This window comes from Ursus arctos, unplaced genomic scaffold (assembly GCF_023065955.2).
Source record: "Ursus arctos isolate Adak ecotype North America unplaced genomic scaffold, UrsArc2.0 scaffold_22, whole genome shotgun sequence".
Lineage (NCBI taxonomy): Eukaryota > Metazoa > Chordata > Mammalia > Carnivora > Ursidae > Ursus > Ursus arctos.
In genome coordinates this window covers 57,778,516-57,797,103 of record NW_026622897.1, presented here as the reverse complement: position 1 = coordinate 57,797,103, position 18,588 = coordinate 57,778,516, and the positions used below count along the sequence as shown (strand labels likewise).

At 38.4% G+C, this 18,588-nt stretch overlaps 3 protein-coding genes across 3 annotated transcripts; all 3 read left to right on the top strand.

Annotated features, from left to right (window-relative positions):
- The first annotated feature begins 2,490 nt into the window (after positions 1-2,490).
- LOC113250127 (olfactory receptor 52A1-like) lies at positions 2,491-3,429 on the top strand. The gene has a single exon (XM_026491502.3). It carries the CDS (start codon positions 2,491-2,493, stop codon positions 3,427-3,429), a length of 939 nt encoding a protein of 312 aa, XP_026347287.2.
- Positions 3,430-4,752: 1,323 nt separating this feature from the next.
- LOC113250277 (olfactory receptor 52Z1P-like) lies at positions 4,753-5,724 on the top strand. The gene has a single exon (XM_026491593.3). It carries the CDS (start codon positions 4,753-4,755, stop codon positions 5,722-5,724), a length of 972 nt encoding a protein of 323 aa, XP_026347378.3.
- A 7,413-nt stretch (positions 5,725-13,137) lies between these two features.
- Positions 13,138-14,103, top strand: LOC113249783 (olfactory receptor 51I2-like). Its single transcript, XM_044381033.2, has one exon. It carries the CDS (start codon positions 13,138-13,140, stop codon positions 14,101-14,103), a length of 966 nt encoding a protein of 321 aa, XP_044236968.2.
- Positions 14,104-18,588: the final 4,485 nt, after the last annotated feature.

Here is an 18,588-nt window from a genome sequence, read left to right as displayed (position 1 = left end):
CATTTACCCTGTGGGGAAAGAGAAAAGAGAAGAGCAATGAGATTCTGCAAGTTACAGAAATCATTTCAGAGACATGAGCTGTGGGTGGACCCAAAACAGTATCATTCTGAGCTGCTGAGCCCCTCCAGGACTGGGCTAGTGGTGAGAAAATCTCTCAGTTCATATTCAGAACTCCTCCTTCTCCATATTCACTGGGGAACATTTTAATTGGTAGTCAGCAGCTTTCCTCTACAATCAAGCTCAATAAATGTGTGCTGCTGCCCCAGCACGACACAGACCTTGCTGTGAGTTTTGTTGGAGGATGAACCCACCAACATGATCTCAGACAGACGTTTACAGGATAGGGTAAAATTTTTTTCAGGGACAGAAGAAAAGCAGGAAAGGTTCTCCCAGAGATGTCCACCTATTGGAAATGGCCCCAGCAGCAAATGGATCAGAGATCATGACACTGATGAGGGCTGTTAGTGAGGGTGCAGACAGAAAGAAGAGGCACTGCCCAGCACATGATACCAGGGAATGAGACCAGAATCTCAGGAGGAAGAAAGATGCATGAGAGGTAAGCAATGAGGGATAGTGCTATGAAGACTGAGGATGCTTCCCTACTGGCTGTTGCAATGATAAGCACTCCCTCCCACCCGCCCTGTACTCACTTATGTCCTCTCCCGCCTGCCTTCCCACCATCTGTACCTGTCAGGTAATGCTCCCCTGGCAGCTGCTTTCTGTTGAGTAAGTCAGTCAATAGGATTGTTACTGAAGGATTCCTATTCTAATTCTGAGTAACTGAGGAAGGAGAAAGTCAAGCCTCTGAGAAATAATCTCTGACCTATGGATTTGTAGAATGAAGCTCCGGAGAGTAAAGCTGTGGAAACCCAGGACTTAGCTGACTGATGACTAGTCTATCCTAAATGCATGCTGGCGGAATACAGCCTTTCTTCACAAATGATCCCTGTGACTATGATGCTTCCCTAGAGTTTTAGCTGCAGAAACCACAGCTGTTCTTGAACTACTGGCATATTTGGTGACAGTCAGTACATGGTTAGGTCATCGTGAGCTTGCTGACATAAAACAACAGTGTTGGAGAGTCTAGGAAGGAACGACATACCTGAACCTTCCTTTCTACAGGATAGCCACTATTTTTCTATTGTACAACTTGAGAGTTTCATGATTCTAGATATGCAATTTTTCAAAGCAATGAAGTTTATCAGAGAGGAACTCTCATATGGGGACTAAGAGCCCAAGACTTTACAAAATTCAGTCATCAGTGAATTGTGGTGGTCAAATGATCATTACTTGTTCTGCAGCCCTCTCCTGAATCATTTCTAGTGTCCTAAGTTCTGCCCTCTGTCTTCCATTTCTACTTCTAGATTGGATTCCAATTAAAGAACCTATGTTTTCACCCCTTTATTTTCTCTTTATTTTTGATGTTTGAGCTCCAAAATGACCAGAGCATATAAATGATGTGCATATTCTTAAACATCAACAAACCTAAATTTACCAATCTTTTGCTAATGGTAAATCTCACACTTTAAACCTTAGAAACTAACCTCTATTCTGGCTATGTTACCTACTCACCTATGTCCTGTAATCAGCAAGAATCACTCCTCTTGTCTCTACATTTTTGCTCTGGATTTCCTTGCCTCCTAGATATTTCTTGCCTCTGGTTATTCTGAAACGTGTATTACAGAATTTCTGCTATTTTAAGTATACAACTCAATTTAAGGAATTCCATGTTAGTAATAAAGACAAATTAAAATACAGTTTTACTAATAATATAAAAGACAACATGAAACTTCGATCCAGATTGTAAAAATTACATGGATTTGAGTCATCTTTTCTTAAGCTCTATCTCAATTTCTTTTGAAAGGACATCCATTCATACATGGATATGCAATGTCATATACAGATAGATTTAGATATATAAGTGTATTATGCTCGCAGGTGGAGTTGTTTAATCTCTCTTCTCTTTCATAGGAGCCATTGATAGCAATATACTGGATAGAGTTTGACTATTTGCTTGTCCAGGCTAACAGTTCCTGTCTGAGAGACAGTGGGAAACATCATAGAGCACTAAGAATTAGCTGCAATTTGGGATAGGGAGTCATTTTTGAAAATCCAATTAATGTACAATTTCCACGCAAAATATAAAAGTATAATTATTTTTTCCGTGGGACCAGAAGGACATAACAGACAGATCACCAGTTGATTCCCTTACTCAGATGATCTGGTGGTTCTAATGCATTTGGCCTGCCAGGCACATAACCTCTTATTATGGACCAGTGCTTGGGGATGTCCTCCCTCAAAACAGTGATGTGCATCAATGGGTCCGTCTTTTTCCATCAATAATATACATGAGATGGTTCATATGATCCTAGACTTCGGCCAGAACCAGAGGGACTCACTATGACGACTTTGGATAAAAAAAGAGTAGAAAAGAAGAGTACCACTGACTGAGATACTTCTTTCATTTGCTTCTGGAGACCCAAAGACATTATGTCCATCTCCAACGTGACCGTCTTCATGCCTTCTGTGTTGACACTAATAGGGATCCCAGGCCTAGAGTCTGTGCAGTGCTGGATCGGGATTCCATTCTGTGCCATGTATCTCATTGCTTTGTTTGGAAATTCCATGCTTCTGATCATCATCGTTTCAGAGCGCAGCCTCCATGAGCCCATGTACATTTTCCTAGGCATGCTAGGAGTCACAGATATTGTACTTGGCACAAGCATTGTGCCCAAGATGCTTGGCATATTCTGGCTACATGTACCAGAGATTTATTTTGATTCTTGCTTGCTTCAAATGGGGTTCATCCATACTTTTCAGTGCATAGAGTCGGGTATCCTCCTGGCCATGGCTCTGGACCGTTATGTGGCCATCTGTTATCCACTAAGATATACTGCCATCTTTACGCACCTGCTGGTCACTCAAATAGGGGCTGTGGTAACACTCAGGGCTGCCATTCTGGCAGCCCCATCTTTAGTACTAATAAAGTGCCGGTTGCAATTTTACCATACAACCATCATCTCCCACTCCTACTGTGAGCATATGGCCATCGTGAAGCTGGCTGCAGAAGATGTGCGGGTCAACAAAATCTATGGCTTGTTTGTGGCATTTGCTGTTGCAGGATTTGACCTGATATTCATCACTTTGTCCTACATACAGATATTTATCACAGTTTTTCGTCTGCCCCAGAAGGAGGTTCGGTGGAAGGCATTCAATACCTGCATCGCCCACATCTGTGTCTTCCTCCAGCTCTACTTCCTCGCCTTCTTCTCCTTCTTCACACATAGGTTTGGTGCTCATGTTTCCCCTTATATCCATATCCTCTTTTCTAGTCTCTACTTGCTGGTCCCCCCATTTCTCAATCCACTTGTCTATGGTGCCAAGACCAAGCAGATCCGCATTCACGTGGTAAAGATGCTGTGTTCCTAAAATCCACTGTGATTTACACCTGCAGCCTTCCCCTTTATGCAATAGTAACAATCGCTCAAAACTAAATAAAAGAGCAAATATCCATGGTAATTGTGATGCCTGAGTTTTCTATTTAATTCTTTCATGAAATTTGCCTGCCCATTAGATGGTTGTCACATCCTAGCCTATGACACCTACTGGGTAATGAGAATGAGAAATGTAGAAAGAGCAAAATAATGAACGTATATCATTTCCTTTTTCCTTATTTTTTAGTTCCCGATTGAACCTTCTCCTTTAAGTGTCTGTCTCCAGAAGCATTCACAAATATATATCACAAAAATGTAAATGCACCCAACACTCATTGGTTTGATTGTCCACGTACTCACTGGTAACACGTTGTTGATTCTGTTGTTTCTATACTATCCTAATCATCTTTATAAAATGAGAGGATTTTTTTTAATTTTTACGTGAACACTACTACCACCAACAAAAAAACCCAAACAGAAAAGCAAAATACTGTATGTACTGATAAGACATAGTCTTCAATTTTCAACATTTCCAATGTCACTTAGGCCATTAAGACATAAACATCATCAGAAATCCAGTATTCCTTGTAACACATCACTACTTTTTCTGCTTCATCACCATTTACTACTTTATTCATTCATCAAGTGTTATTAAAAAAACAATCCTACAATTGATGTTTATTTTAGGTATTTTATATATGAAAACTAAGCTTCAAATTATGTAATTTTTAATGATAATACAGTAGGGTATGACTTAGTATTGAAATCAATCTATGGGCCCCAGACTTATACTGTCCCTATTAGCCACACATGGCTTCCATGCATATATTCATGATTCAGTCATTTGATGACATGTTTTTGTATAGAGTTTTATTTCTGTAGTCAGCATTGGATGGTGGCTGAGATCAGATCTTTCAAATTTATGTAGTTTGACTCTGAATCCAACGGGATCTAGGTCAAGAAGCTGAAAGTCTGTGGGATTTTTTTCATCCATAGGAGTCATAGTAGTATCCATGTCAAGGATTAATGTAAAGGTCTTTTCAACAGTTTATTGTGGAGATTTAATGAGCTATATTTGGAAAGTACTATGAGACATATTAAGCATGTATTAAATTCTAATATTTTTTTTCAGGATGTTTTAATTCTTCCATGGAAAGATTCAGAGTACAATTTTAGGCTAGTTAATACATCTCCCTGTTCTTCCACAGAGAAGAACATATTGGGGGAAAAATCTGATCAGACATCATTCTGCCTACGGCAGTGTTCCTCAAACCTCAGTCAGCCCTGTGGTTTTTATTCAAGGTACTCGGTGTGGAATATGCTGCCACAGATGCCTCCTTCCCCGTACAATCACACCAGTCCCCAGGCTATGTGGTATGTCCTGATTGGAATCCCAGGGCTGGAAGATTCTCACACCTGGCTCTCCATCCCTATCTGTTCAATGTATGTTTCGGCTGTCGTAGGCAATGTCTTCTTGATCTTCATGATTGTGACTGAGCGCAGCCTCCATGAGCCCATGTACATCTTCCTTTCCATGCTGGCCTCGGCAGATGTCCTGCTCTCCACGGCCACAGCACCCAAGATGCTGGCCATCTTCTGGTTCCAGTCCATGGATATATCCTTTGGTTGCTGCGTGTCCCGGATGTTCTTCATACATTTCATCTTTGTGGCAGAATCTGCTATTCTCCTGGCCATGGCATTTGACCGCTATGTGGCCATCTGTCACCCTCTGAGATATACCAATATCTTAACCTCATCAGTCACCCGGGAGATGGGCCTAGTAGCTGTGGTCAGGAGTTTTATCATCTGCCTTCCATTCGTCTTCCTGGTATACCACCTTAGGTATTGTGGGAGAAACATCATTCCCCATTCCTACTGTGAGCACATGGGCATTGCCAGATTGGCATGTGACAATATCAGGGGGAACATCATCTATGGCCTGACTGTGGCCCTGTTGTCTACAGGACTGGATATTGTGTTCATCATTATGTCGTACAGCATGATCCTTTGCACGGTGTTTCGGATACCTTCCTGGGCTGCCCGACTCAAGGCCCTCAACACGTGTGCTTCGCACATCTGTGTCATCCTTATGTTCTATGCCCCAGCATTCTTTTCATTTTTTGTCCATCATTTTGGGGAGAAAGCCATCCCTCACCATGTGCACATCCTCGTAGCCAACCTCTGTGTGGTGGTGCCCCCTATGCTAAACCCCATCATTTATGGGGTCAAGACCAAACAGATCCAAGACCGAGCAATTTTGCTTTTCTCCCACATCAGCACGTGTTGTTAAAATGAAGATTAATGTCTAATGCTGGATATTTCTGAAGAAAACATGCAGACTCATACACATACACACACACACTATTTGAATGGGTAAGGGGGATAAATGAAATCCTTAAATAATCCTCAATACACTTAAAAGGACAGTAAATGCCAAAGTACCAATGCATTTTCCTAAAGCAATAAGACTCTGAAAAAATAATGATCTTCTCAATTCTCGTAGATGTGCTATTATCTTGCATCGTAACTTCTTCTTAAGCAAACATAATTGAACTATGAGTAAAAAGAAATACATCTTAGAGTTCAACCCAAGTGGAGTTTTCTTGGGTAGGGCTAGGAAGTGAGAATGGTCAGTTGTTGAGCTTTTATACAGACAGTTACAATTTTGCTGAAATATGAAACACTCCCACTGCAATCAGGGAACACTTGGGCCAGTAGTATGAAGCACTAAACTATAGTCATCTTCACCTTTTTTGTAAATTAAAATGTGAGTTCTAAAATGAGATATTTTCTGATTTACTGATACAAAGTCTACTGTATGGAATAGGCACAGAGCATTGGTTTATTATATGAACAGATAATTCTGAATTAAAACAAATAATTATATTAACCCATCTGAGACCATGTAGACACCTTAGAAATCCATACTTTTTCCCCTATATATTGGGGACTTCAGGCCCAAATATCAATGAAGCATCCTGTTAACAGAGACTTCACTGAAGGAGGGAGTAGGAGATTAAAAATGCCATACCCAGGCCAAAATTAAAAGGCAGTAAAAGATTACATAGCATGTTTACATGTTACCTTCCCTGAAAAGGCTTTTATCACACCAAATATAATTTTCTATAATTTGTCTCTAGACTGTATCATAATTTCTTTATTTAAGAAGATATTATTATAATCTGAAAAAAAAGTAAATATGTTTATAATCTCTGCTTTCTCAAGGTCTATCACATGCTGTGGGAATGTGAAATGTGACCTTATTTGCACTTGAAGAAAGCAATAAAAAGAACTTGGAAGCATTTTCTTGAACATTTACAGCTTTTTCTGGGTTAGTCTTTCTCTTTGTTTTTCTGTTATGTATATATCATATATGTGTGAATACACATTTATGCATGTATAGTGTCAGTGAGAGAAATCAAAGGCTGTTTCCTTGACTCTTGGAATCCTGAATAATTATCTTGGATTGAAATATATGTTATATTCACTTGAATTTCATCAAGGAAATCTACTCTAGGAGGTAAAGAAATACTTTGATATTAGAAATCCTTGTTTGCCTATCCCACACTAAGCATATAAAATTGTCCTGTTATGTAAGTATTGGTTTTTGACAGGTAAAATGGAATTATTTTAGTACCTTCTTTATTGGATTGACAAGTAAATGAAATATGATGTATGACACACTTGGCATTTAATAAGTATAATTTTATTTTGATGATGATGGTAATTTTTATGAACAAAGACACTAAAGAACCCAATTCACCAAACTGAACCTAGCCCTGCTAACAATAATGTGAAGAAAAGTGGTTGAAATGGATCATCGTCATAGATATGGAAGTCACATAAAATGTTGACAAAAAGTTGCAGCAAATAATATTCTGGTTCGGGGCGCCTGGGTGGCGCAGTCATTAAGTGTCTGCCTTCGGCTCAGGGCGTGATCCCGGCGTTCTGGGATCGAGCCCCACGTCAGGCTCCTCCGCTGTGAGCCTGCTTCTTCCTCTCCCACTCCCCCTGCTTGTGTTCCCTCTCTCACTGGCTGTCTCTCTCTGTCTAATAAATGAATAAATAAATAAATCTTTAAAAAAATAATATTCTGGTTCAGGGCCAAATTCTCCAAGGAACGATGGAGAGTCTGAGAGTAAATAGATTACAATATGCTGACAAAATAGTTGCTTAAATGAGTGGTTTAAGTGAGACTTAAACATTAAATGCTTGATTTTGGCACTGGGGAACTAAGAAAATGCCAACTACCCACCCAGAATGTATGAAGTATGATAGGATAAACAATGATGGAAATGATGTAGCCTTAATTTTAAGAAACTTTCAGGTTGAGGGCTCAGGGATGTGTGGATGCTGAAAGAGGTAGGAGACCGCTGTCTGTGCTTTGCTGCTGAAGGCACCATTACTGAGCCAGTGCCCTGGAAATTTTGAAGGTGACCCTCCATATCCTACTGTCTCCTGACCACTAAATCTTCAGCTGGGGAACAATGAATAAGAAAGATGGAATACCACACAATATAGAAATGGAGAGCTCTGGAGGAGCTTAGAGAAAACTGACATACTCTTCCAGATGCAATTAAACAAACAGGGCACTAAGAAATTGGTAAGTGAGAACAGTCTTTCCTAAGAAGAGGAGGCTGGGTAATTTAATTTCAGACTCTGAGACACAGAGAATTAAAGAATATGTCATCTGAGTAGTTGAGCGATAGCTTTCCCCAGAGGTAGATTTAGAGAGACAAGAGAGTCAGAAGAATAAATCTTCCTTCTTGTGGTTTTTGCTCTGTCCTAAGTGGTCTCGGCAATGGTGAAACTCTGTGACGGAAAGAACAGGGCATCAGGAAAATGTATCCCAAAGTGTGAAGAGGCTAAATAGACTAGTATACCCAGCGTCAAGACTCATGCAGAATATCATGTTATAATTGGGGTTTTAGCTAACACAAGTTAAAGAAGTATAAGAATTGGGGAAAGAAAAAAAACAAATTCTAGATTTTATCAAATGATTTTTATTTATTTATTTACTTATTTTCCTAGGCTTTATAAAGCATAGGAAAGTCAACAGAGTTCCAGAAAAGCAGCATACAAATCCATATATTTTTATAGTGTATTGTGTACTTGAAATTTGCTGAGAGAGTAGATCTTGGGTATTCTCACCACAAAAGAGAAAAAAAAATGGGAAAATGGTACAGGTGTGAAGTGATAGATATGTTGATTGGCTTGGTTTTGGTGAATATTTCATAATGTATACTTATACTGGGTCATTAGTTACACACATCCAATATAAATGATTTTTGATTGCCAATTATACTTCAAAAAAGCTGTGGGAAAGTCCATAATGTTTTATAGCAGCTATAATAAATGGAAAAATGAAATAGAAAATGATGTCATTTAAAATGCTAAACAATGAGTGCCTGGGTACCTCAAGTGTTTGCCTTCAGGTCAGGTCATGAACCCAGGGTCCTGGGATCTAGCCCTGTGTCAGGGCTCCCTGTTCAGCAGGGAGTCTGCTTCTCCCTCCCCCCTCTTGCCCATTCTCTCTTTCACAAATAAATAAATAAAAACTTAAAAAAATAAAAAAATAAATTAAATAAAATGACTTGGTAAACAAAAAGGTATGTGTACCTGAAATAGATGTTCATTGCATATTGTTCATTGTAATAATACTGACTCCAAAACAACCCATAAATTCAGCATAATCCCAGTTAAATGCTAACCTATTTTATTGCTTGCCTACTGATATTTTTTTCAATTTTTTTATTGTGGTGAAATATATGTGCCATAACATTTATTATCTATAATATTTATTAAAATTACAATTCAATGAAATTAATAATATTTATAATGTTATATAACCATCAACACCAATTCCAAAATTTTTCATCACCCAAAACAGCAACTCTATACCTCTTTTTCTTTTTTGGGAGTTGGGGGGAAGAAATACAGTTTTATTAAAACAGAGGAACACTCAAATTTTTTTTCTTTTTTTTTCTTTCAATTTTTACTTAAATTCTAGTTAACATACATTGCAATATCGGTTTCAGGAGTAGAATTCAGTGATTCATCACTTACATATAACACCCAGTTCTCATCCCAAATGCCATCCTCAATACCCATCACCACCTAGCTCATCCCCCACCTACCTCCCTCGGTCAACCCTCAGTTTGTTCTCTATCATTCAGAGTCTCTAATAGTTTGTCTCCCCCTTCATCCTTTCTTCTTCTTCTTTTTTTTCCTACCCACACGTTCATCTGTTTTGTTTCCTAAATTCTACATATAGGCGAAATCATACGCTATTTGTCTTTCTTTGATTGACAGATCAGATCGCTTTGGGAAACTATACCTCTTAACCAGTAACTCCTCACCCCCCTGGTAACCTCTAATCTACTATACATTTTTATGAATTTGCTTACTTGTATAAGTGGAATAATATAATATTTATATTTTGTGTCTGGCTTATTTCACTCAACATAATGTTTTCAGGGTTCAACCACTTTGTAGCATGTATCCATACTTCATTCCATTGTATGGATGAATAACGTCCCATTTGTATGTCTATACATTGTTTTATACATTCATCTGTTGATGTACACTTTGGTTGTTTCCGCCAAATGGCTATTGTAAATAATGCTACAGGGAAAAATCCATGTACAAGTATTTGTTTGAACACCTGCTTTTAATTTGGGGGGGACATACTCAGGAGTGGAATTACTGCGTTATATGGAATTCTATGCCTAATTTTTTTAAGAACCTGCCAGACAGTTTTCCACAGACTTTGCACCATTTTACATCACCACCAGGAATTTATGATGGTTCCAATTTTCCCTATCTTTGCCACAATTTGTTAGTTTTTAATTTTAAAATTCTAGACATTTTAGTGAGTGTGAAGTAGTATCTCATTATGGTTTTAATTTTTAGTTCATGAGCCGTTGGTTATTTGCATATTGTCTTTAGCGAAATAATCACCCAAGTCCTCTGCCTATTTTTTTTCCTCTGCCTATTTTTAAATTGGGTTGTTTGTCTTGGTTTTGAATTGTTTGAGTTCTTTATATACTCTAGGTTTTAAACCCTTATAGATATATCATTTGCAATATTTCTCCCGTTTTGTAGGTTATTATTTTATTTTTTGATAATGTCATCTAATAATGTCAAAAAGTTTAATGCTGATGAAATACAATTGAGCTATGGTTTTTTATTTTGCTGTTAATGTTTTGGTGTCACATTTGAGAATCTATTGTCCAATCCAAGGTCATGATAGTTTACCTCTATGTTTTTTCCTAAGAATTTTATGGTTTTAATGTTTATATATGCGCCATTGCTCTCTTTTTCTATATGCTGGGTTGTCCTGTTTATTTAAAAGAAGAAACATAGATGTTAGTAAGACAATTTTTAAAAATTCCTTGACCAGTTAAATATGAATTTATATATTATAAAAACAATAATTGCAGCAGTGTAAATATGACATAATAGACATTTAGATCCAAAAGCAGACTGCGGAGTCAAGATATAGATCAGTATTTATATACAAATTTAAACTAAAACATATATTCCCTCAAAATGATCAAGGGAGCACCAGATTATCTATTAATACATGTATTGAAAAAATGGTTTCTACATGTGTGAATAATTAAATGAAACCCTTAGTTACCCACGTCCCCAAATCAAATTCCAGATAGAGTTAAAGTTCTCTACACTCTCCTCGCTTTCTCTTGATTCTAGTAAAATCTCCATCACTATTCCTGTCTCTATGTCTACCACTGTCTAGATCACTTCCCATCTCCATGTGCAGTTCTATCTTTATCTATAACTCCATAATTGTTTCTACTTTTGAATTTGTGTATGGAATAGCTGTTTAAGATAAAAAATTTTGTCATAGAGAAAAATGTTTACTACATAAAAATTACATACGACATGTATATTGTATAGGACAAAAATTAAGTCAAAAGACAATAGAAAGACAGACATATTAAAATGTAAACAAATGTTCTATATTTAAATAGTAATTAATGCTAAAATTAATTATTTGTTGTTTCTTTTTCTTCTTTTGCATCTATACACCCTTAGCATATGTTTCTTGGCAAGCCTGTCAGCGGGACTGGTTCTCTTCCCCTTCTCCAGAATCTAGATGAAGTTTCCAAGGATAATTATTCTTCGATAATTGCTCCCTGAAGGATTCTGTCTCATCCTGCCTCCCATGCTGATCAGTTAAGTGCATATAAAGGACAGTAATAACTGTGCTTATGGCCTGGTTAGAAGGAAACAGCAAGAAAGGGGAGACATGAATTGATGTGCCTGCTGCCAGTTCACCTGGTAAGAAAATATCTCAAATTTAGGATCAGTTGAGTTATGTTTAATGCTATCGTGGTAACTGCCTTGCACCAGGTTGGGAAGGCTGTTCATAAACATCTCAGCTCTGTATCACATTGGTAGCCTGAAATTGCTTACAGTGTGAGTATTTAACCTAGAGAAACTGGCAACTGGTACAGATCAGGGTATTTTACTCAGACAGTTGGTTTTTAAACATTTATTAGCATTCCACTGGTTATACCTAACCAAGAGCACCAGCCCAATATGAGAAAAAGACTTCACCTTCATGCAGCACCTCTATGCCAAGCCCTATCGTGAATTCCATCTCTGGTTCCTCACCTTCACACCCAAGGCTCTGCTACAGATGCGTAGAGTTAAGTGTTAATGAACTTATTCCCCAATAAGGAACTCTTGCCATCATATTCAGCTTGTGAGATCCTGATGGCTTTGGACCCCAGGTTCCGACAGGAGACACTTACCCTTCTACAAAATACAGAAGCTTTCCCCATCATCCGTGGGTAGTAGGTGGAGAAGGAGTCAACTGATAAGTTAAAAAAAAGACATTGAAAAATACTAAAAACTGGGAGAAAGTAGCCCCGTTTTCTTTTTCTTTTTCTTTTTTTTAAAGATTTTATTTATTTATTCAACAGAGATAGAGACAGCCAGCGAGAGAGGGAACACAAGCAGGGGGAGTGGGAGAGGAAGAAGCAGGCTCATAGCGGAAGAGCCTGATGTGGGGCTCGATCCCAGAACGCCGGGATCACGCCCTGAGCCGAAGGCAGACACTTAACCGCTGTGCCACCCGTAGCCCCATTTTCTAATACTTAATTGTTCCTTTGATTTCCTGTGTTGAGTATTTACTGTCCCAAATATAATGACAAACAATTTACATACATTATCCTATGTAACTGTTATTCTGTTTATATCAAATACCTGGATCTCAGATACTTAAGTGGCTCTCCCAAGATCACAAGTCTATTAAGTGTTGGAACCATGAATTCTCTTTACTACTGTGTTATATTTCTTTTGCTACTTACATTCATTCCTGCACAAACTGCAGAAAATTACCAGATCCTTCTTCAGTCTTCAATTTCCATGGAAAGCTGTCATTTCCATGCTTATTATCACTGCCTTTCACTGCCATAAATGGCCCAGTGGAGATTTCTGTTCATGCCTTTTGTGTTTGGCATGTAGCCCATGGAGAAATAATCTTTACTCATATCTAAATAGATTTCTCTTCCACACAGGATGGTTTCCATGTGTCCTTGTTTCAGAAATAAGTTTCCATCTCTTTGGTAAGGAAATGTTTTAAATAAGACTATTAAGAGCTTGAAATTTGATGTATAATAACTGACCAGAGATTTATATTCTCCAGTCCCCATGCACTTCCATGTATCGTCAAATGAAGTCTCACCATGACGTTTTCAATGGGTCCATTGCGTTCACACCTGCGACGTTCACTCTGGTTGGCATCCCAGGGCTAGAGACAGAGCACATCTGGGTATCCATCCCTTTCTGCCTGATGTACGCCATCATCTTCCTAGGAAATGGCATCATTCTTCATATCATCCGGATTGACCCTGCTTTGCACCAACCCATGTACTTCTTTTTGGCCATGCTAGCCTTTGTTGAACTTGGGGTCTCTGCTTCCACCATGCCCACTGTGCTAGGCATTTTCCTCTGTGGAATTTATGATGTCAGTTTTGGTGGTTGTCTGCTCCAGATGTTTTCCATGCACTCTTTTACCATCATGGAGTCAGGTGTCCTTCTGGCTATGTCTGTAGACCGTTTTGTGGCCATCTACAGCCCACTGCGCTACACAACCATCCTGACAATTCCCCGCATCATTGGGATGGGTGCCACCATTGCCTTTCGAAGTGTGGTGCTCATGTTCCCACTGCCCTTCCTCCTGAAGGGCCTGCCTTTCTGTGGCCACAATACCCTCACACACTCTTACTGTCTCCATTCAGATCTAATCAAATTGCCCTGTGGAGACACCCGCCCCAATAGCATCCTGGGTCTGTTTGTCATTACCTCCACATTTGGGCTGGACTCATTGCTCATTGTGGTTTCTTATGTGTTGATTCTTCACACGGTACTGGGAATAGCTTCTGGGACTGGGCAGTGGAGGGCACTCAACACATGTGTGTCACACATGTGTGCTGTTCTTGTGTACTATGTGCCCATGATCAGCCTCTCCTTGCTGCATCGTTTTGGGCGGCACTTACCTCCACTCCTCCAGACTGTCCTGGCCAATGGCTACCTCTTCTTCCCACCTGTCGTCAACCCCATTGTCTATAGTATGAAAACCAAGGAAATTCGCAATAGCATTGCTCGAACACTGCCTAGAAAGAGGCGTGGGGTCTAATCCAGATAGATAATACCCTAAGAATGCAGGAATTTGGATCAGACCTTATTGCCTGGATATTAGTCCAACAAATGGGAAAAAATTCCATAATTTTTTATTGCTTTTGAGAAATCTGTGAGCTTTAATAGATGGAGAAAAGAAAAATAGCCTCACCCTTTCTCCCTGAAAATACAGAATGTCTTTACTTTGATGTAAGCTTATAGAAGGAGACACAGTCTCCAGACTTTACCCTGGTAAGGACACTGTTTGACTATTCAGTCCTTAAATACTTGATTCATTTGTTTTTCCCTTTGGGAATAGGTAGAATGGGTCTTAGGCAGGTTTGTATTTCCAAGTATGTACAATGTAGTGGTACATAGTTGTGATACAATTTGTGAGGACACAAAGGAGTGTGTATAGTAGGGGAGTGTATAGAGTGTGGGAGATAGAAGAACAGCATAATGTTGCCCATTATAGAAGCTGGATGATGGGTAGATGGGGTTTCATTATAATGTTGGTTTTGTAGATGTTCAAAGCTTTTGTAATAAAAAATTTAAAAACATCCTGGGCTGATATTAAGTATTCATTGAATGTGTGCCTGTGAAGCAGAGATAACTTTCAACTGGTACCTTACTAAGTGATTTACATACATTAAGATAATTTAATCCACAGAACAAATATATAAAGTAAAAAAATGTTTTTGACTTTAAGAAACCATTTTATTTTTAATTAACTAATGGCATGAAAAAACAATGATTTGAAAATAGTGGGTTCAGTAGGAAAGAACTCAAAAAAATAAGCCTCCACTTTTTAAAATTTAAATTCAGTTAGTCAACATATAATACATCATTAGTTTTTGATATAATGTTCAATGATACATTAGTTGCATGTAACACCCAGTGCTCATCCTATCACATGCCTTCCTTAACTTTTGTAATAAATTTGGTTAACATGAATCACTCAGTAGTAGATGTTAGTAGACATGCTTGTGAGGAACAGGAAGTCAGGGAGGGAAGGAACAACTTGAAGTAAACGTCCTAGATGGGGTCTGCAAGATTCAACTTCTTTTTCCACGTGGTTTTGATTTTCCACAAACCAGAATGAATATCCTCATAAACAAGAGTTTTGACTAATTACCAGTCAGCCAAGTAATTAAGACAGGTCCCTGCCTTAGAAAAAGTGGTAAATGTATAAGGCAATGGGTGGCATCATTTATACCATTTTTTTCTGTTATTACCCAATTCACTCGATTTATTGAGTTCTCTTCCATTTTTTATGTACCTATGTTTGAAAGTGTTCAATTTGGTGGAATCATGAAAATGGGTAAGGATACTTTTTACTGACCTAATTCTTAATTTTTCAAGGTAGTTCAGCAGCCATTTCATAACAATAATTAGTGCGGATCTCCATGACAGTCCTGTGAATTCATTAGTATTGTTATTCTCATTATATAAATGAAGAAGTTGAAAGAATTTTTGTAACTTTACTGAAGCCACACAGTGATAAGGTGGTACTTGCAAGAACAAAGTCTATAATTTGATGGTGGATGATTAAATCAGCTATAATTAAGTCCAAATTATACCTATTTAACTCTTTCTTTAAAATTTTTTTTATTATGTTATGTTAGTCACCATACATCCTTAGTTTTTGATGTAGTGTTCCATGATTCATTGTTTGCGTATAACACCCAGTGCTCCATGCAATATGTGCCCTCCTTAATACCCATCACTGGCCTATCCCAATCCCCCACCCCCTCCCCTCTGAAGCCCTCAATTTTTTTTTCCCAGAGTTCGTAGTCTCTCGTGGTTCATTCCCCCTTCTCTTTACCCCCTTCATTCTTCCCTTCCTTCTCCTACCGATCTCCCTGCTATTTCTTATGTTCCATAAATGAGTGAAACCATATGATAATTGTCTTTCTCTGCTTGACTTATTTCACTTACAATAATCTCCTCCAGTCCCATCCATGTTGATGCAAACGTTGGGTGATCATTCTTTCTGATGGCTGAGTAATATTGCATTGTATATATGGACCACATCTTCTTTATCCATTTGTCTGTTGATGGACATCTCAGCTCCTTCCACAATTTAGCTATTTTAACTCTTAATATGTGTGGGACTTTTCTGTGATTTGACCTGTTTGAAATAAATTTCCTCATTTGTAAATAGGGGAATAAAATAGAGTTTCAACTTGATGGTTTAAAAATGAAATACAATGATGTAAATAAAGCAATTGGCAAAGTTCCTGGTAGAATTTGCTCCATGAATACTTAGATTTTTATTAGTCATTACTCTCTCACAATATCTGAGAGAAATGTGTGAAACACCGTGCAAATTTCACACTGCCCAATAGTAGCTCTGTATCCTAATATTAAGTTCAAACGTATCATAATTAAAGCCTGAATTTATTTGACAGAAGCTCTATGTGGTGTACTATACTAAGTGATTTACATAGATGAAGATCGTTTAATCCGTAGAACAGTTATATGAAGCCATTATCAGTATGTTCTACATCATGCAGATATGGAAATGGAAACATAGAGAAGTCAAGTGTAATGCTCCAAATCTCAGCTAGCCTGTGGCAGAATCTGGATTCTAAACTAGACATCACAAAAAACTAAGCTTTCAACCAATCATATTATGAGTGGTGTATTATATCTTAAAATTCAAATATAACATTATTAATTATAATTAACTAATTATAGTCTGTAATGATGTCACCTAAATATTTCTTCAACAGGATCTTTATACAATGGGCCTCCCCTTAAACCAGTCTGGCTTCCAAGGGATTCTCTTCTTCTTCAATCCCTATAACCACCAGAAACATCACCCGTGATCCTATGGGTCAAACTTTCATTCTTACACTGATGATAGAGAAATGTTGAAAACAGCAACTCGATTTTATTGTAACATTTTATTACATGATATTCACTGTGAGTTTAGTTCTTGCAGGTGACAGACTTAATTCACTCTGAGGATCACACCAAGAATATGCCTCATCTCATGGTTGTACAAATCAGTTTAGGCTAATTTATGCTACAGTAACAAATAGCCCCCAAATCTCAAGGGACATAAAATTTCTCTCTCTCTCTCAGCTACATTTACAATGTGGGTAGTGGGTGGAGGGTGAATTTATACACCATATAAGTATGAGTAAGAGAAGTTGTTGGAGCCTCTTAACATTTCAATATGAAGCTCTTAGAATAGATGATTCACGTGAATGAAAAAAAGACGGTGAGCGCACACCGGAATGCTAATGCTTTCATCTGTGACACATCGTCTGCGCTCATAGTCACTGATGCAGAGGCAGTTAAAAAGCCACAAATTTACAGATGAGCAGAGAAAAGAAGGAAACCGAGAAATACTGGTAAACAGCACGAGTGTGTGAGTGCAAACAGGCCATCACGGTCTGACAGGAAAGAGGAAATAACTGTCAGAAATCCCCTGAGCTTGTTTGCAGCATAAGAGTCTGTCAGTGGCACAGAGGGGACATGATGCCAAAATTATGTTTATCATCCCAATCTGAAAAGCCAGGAGAACAACAGCAACACAAAAACCTAAAATACTAACAGGCCCAGAAACATCACAAAAATGGAACAGACTGGATATAAAATGATAGAGACTAGTGAGGACTGAAGCAGAATGAAGAGGCATTTCCCTTCATGAAGAAGGCAGATACTCTTCAGTTCCAGACAACTGTTATCTTTTAGGAATAAAAGTCCAATGTTAACACATTTTTGAAAAGAAACCACACGTCCAAAATTTTAGGCTGCTATGAAAAATACTGTATGATGATTTGGATAGAAATCCTGCACACGCTAGCTTGTTTATGGCTCTTGGGTAAGTACCAGGAGTAGGAATGTTGGGTCTTCTGCTATGTGTAAGGATAACTTTATGGACTATGAGAAACAAACTGAGGGCTTCAGAGAGAAGGGGGGTGGGGGAATGGGATAGGCCGGTGATAGGTAGTAAGGAGGGCACGTATTGCATGGTGCACTGGGTGTTATACACAACTAATGAATCATCGAACTTTACATCAGAAACCAGGGATGTACTGTATGGTGACTAACATAATATAATAAAAAAACATTAGAACAAAACAAAACAAAACAAAAACAAAAAACAAATTTCAAACCACTTTCTAAGTGGCTCTACAATTTTACATTCCCATCCGCAGTATGTGAGAGTTCCAGATGTTCCACATTATCACCAGTACTTGGCAAAATCGGTCTTCAATTTCCTCTGTTGTAGCTGATTTGTAGATACATCTCACTGTGATTTTTTAAAAAGATTTTACTATTTGTTTGAGAGAGAGAGGGAGACAAGGAGCACAAGCACTGAGGAGGGGCAGAGGGAGAAGCAGACTCCCTGCTGAGGAGGGAGCCCTATGGATGTGGGGCTCCATCCCAGGACCCCGGGATCATGACCTGAACCAAAGGCAGACCCTTAACCGACTGAGCCACCCAGCTGCCCCACCTCATTGTGATTTTCATTAGCATTCTCTAATGA

What these genes read in the sequence shown, in the direction of transcription:
- LOC113250127 (XM_026491502.3), top strand. Translation starts at nt 2,491, where the DNA reads ATGTCCATCTCCAACGTGACCGTCTTCATGCCTTCTGTGTTGACACTA.
- LOC113250277 (XM_026491593.3), top strand. Translation starts at nt 4,753, where the DNA reads ATGCTGCCACAGATGCCTCCTTCCCCGTACAATCACACCAGTCCCCAG.
- LOC113249783 (XM_044381033.2), top strand. Translation starts at nt 13,138, where the DNA reads ATGAAGTCTCACCATGACGTTTTCAATGGGTCCATTGCGTTCACACCT.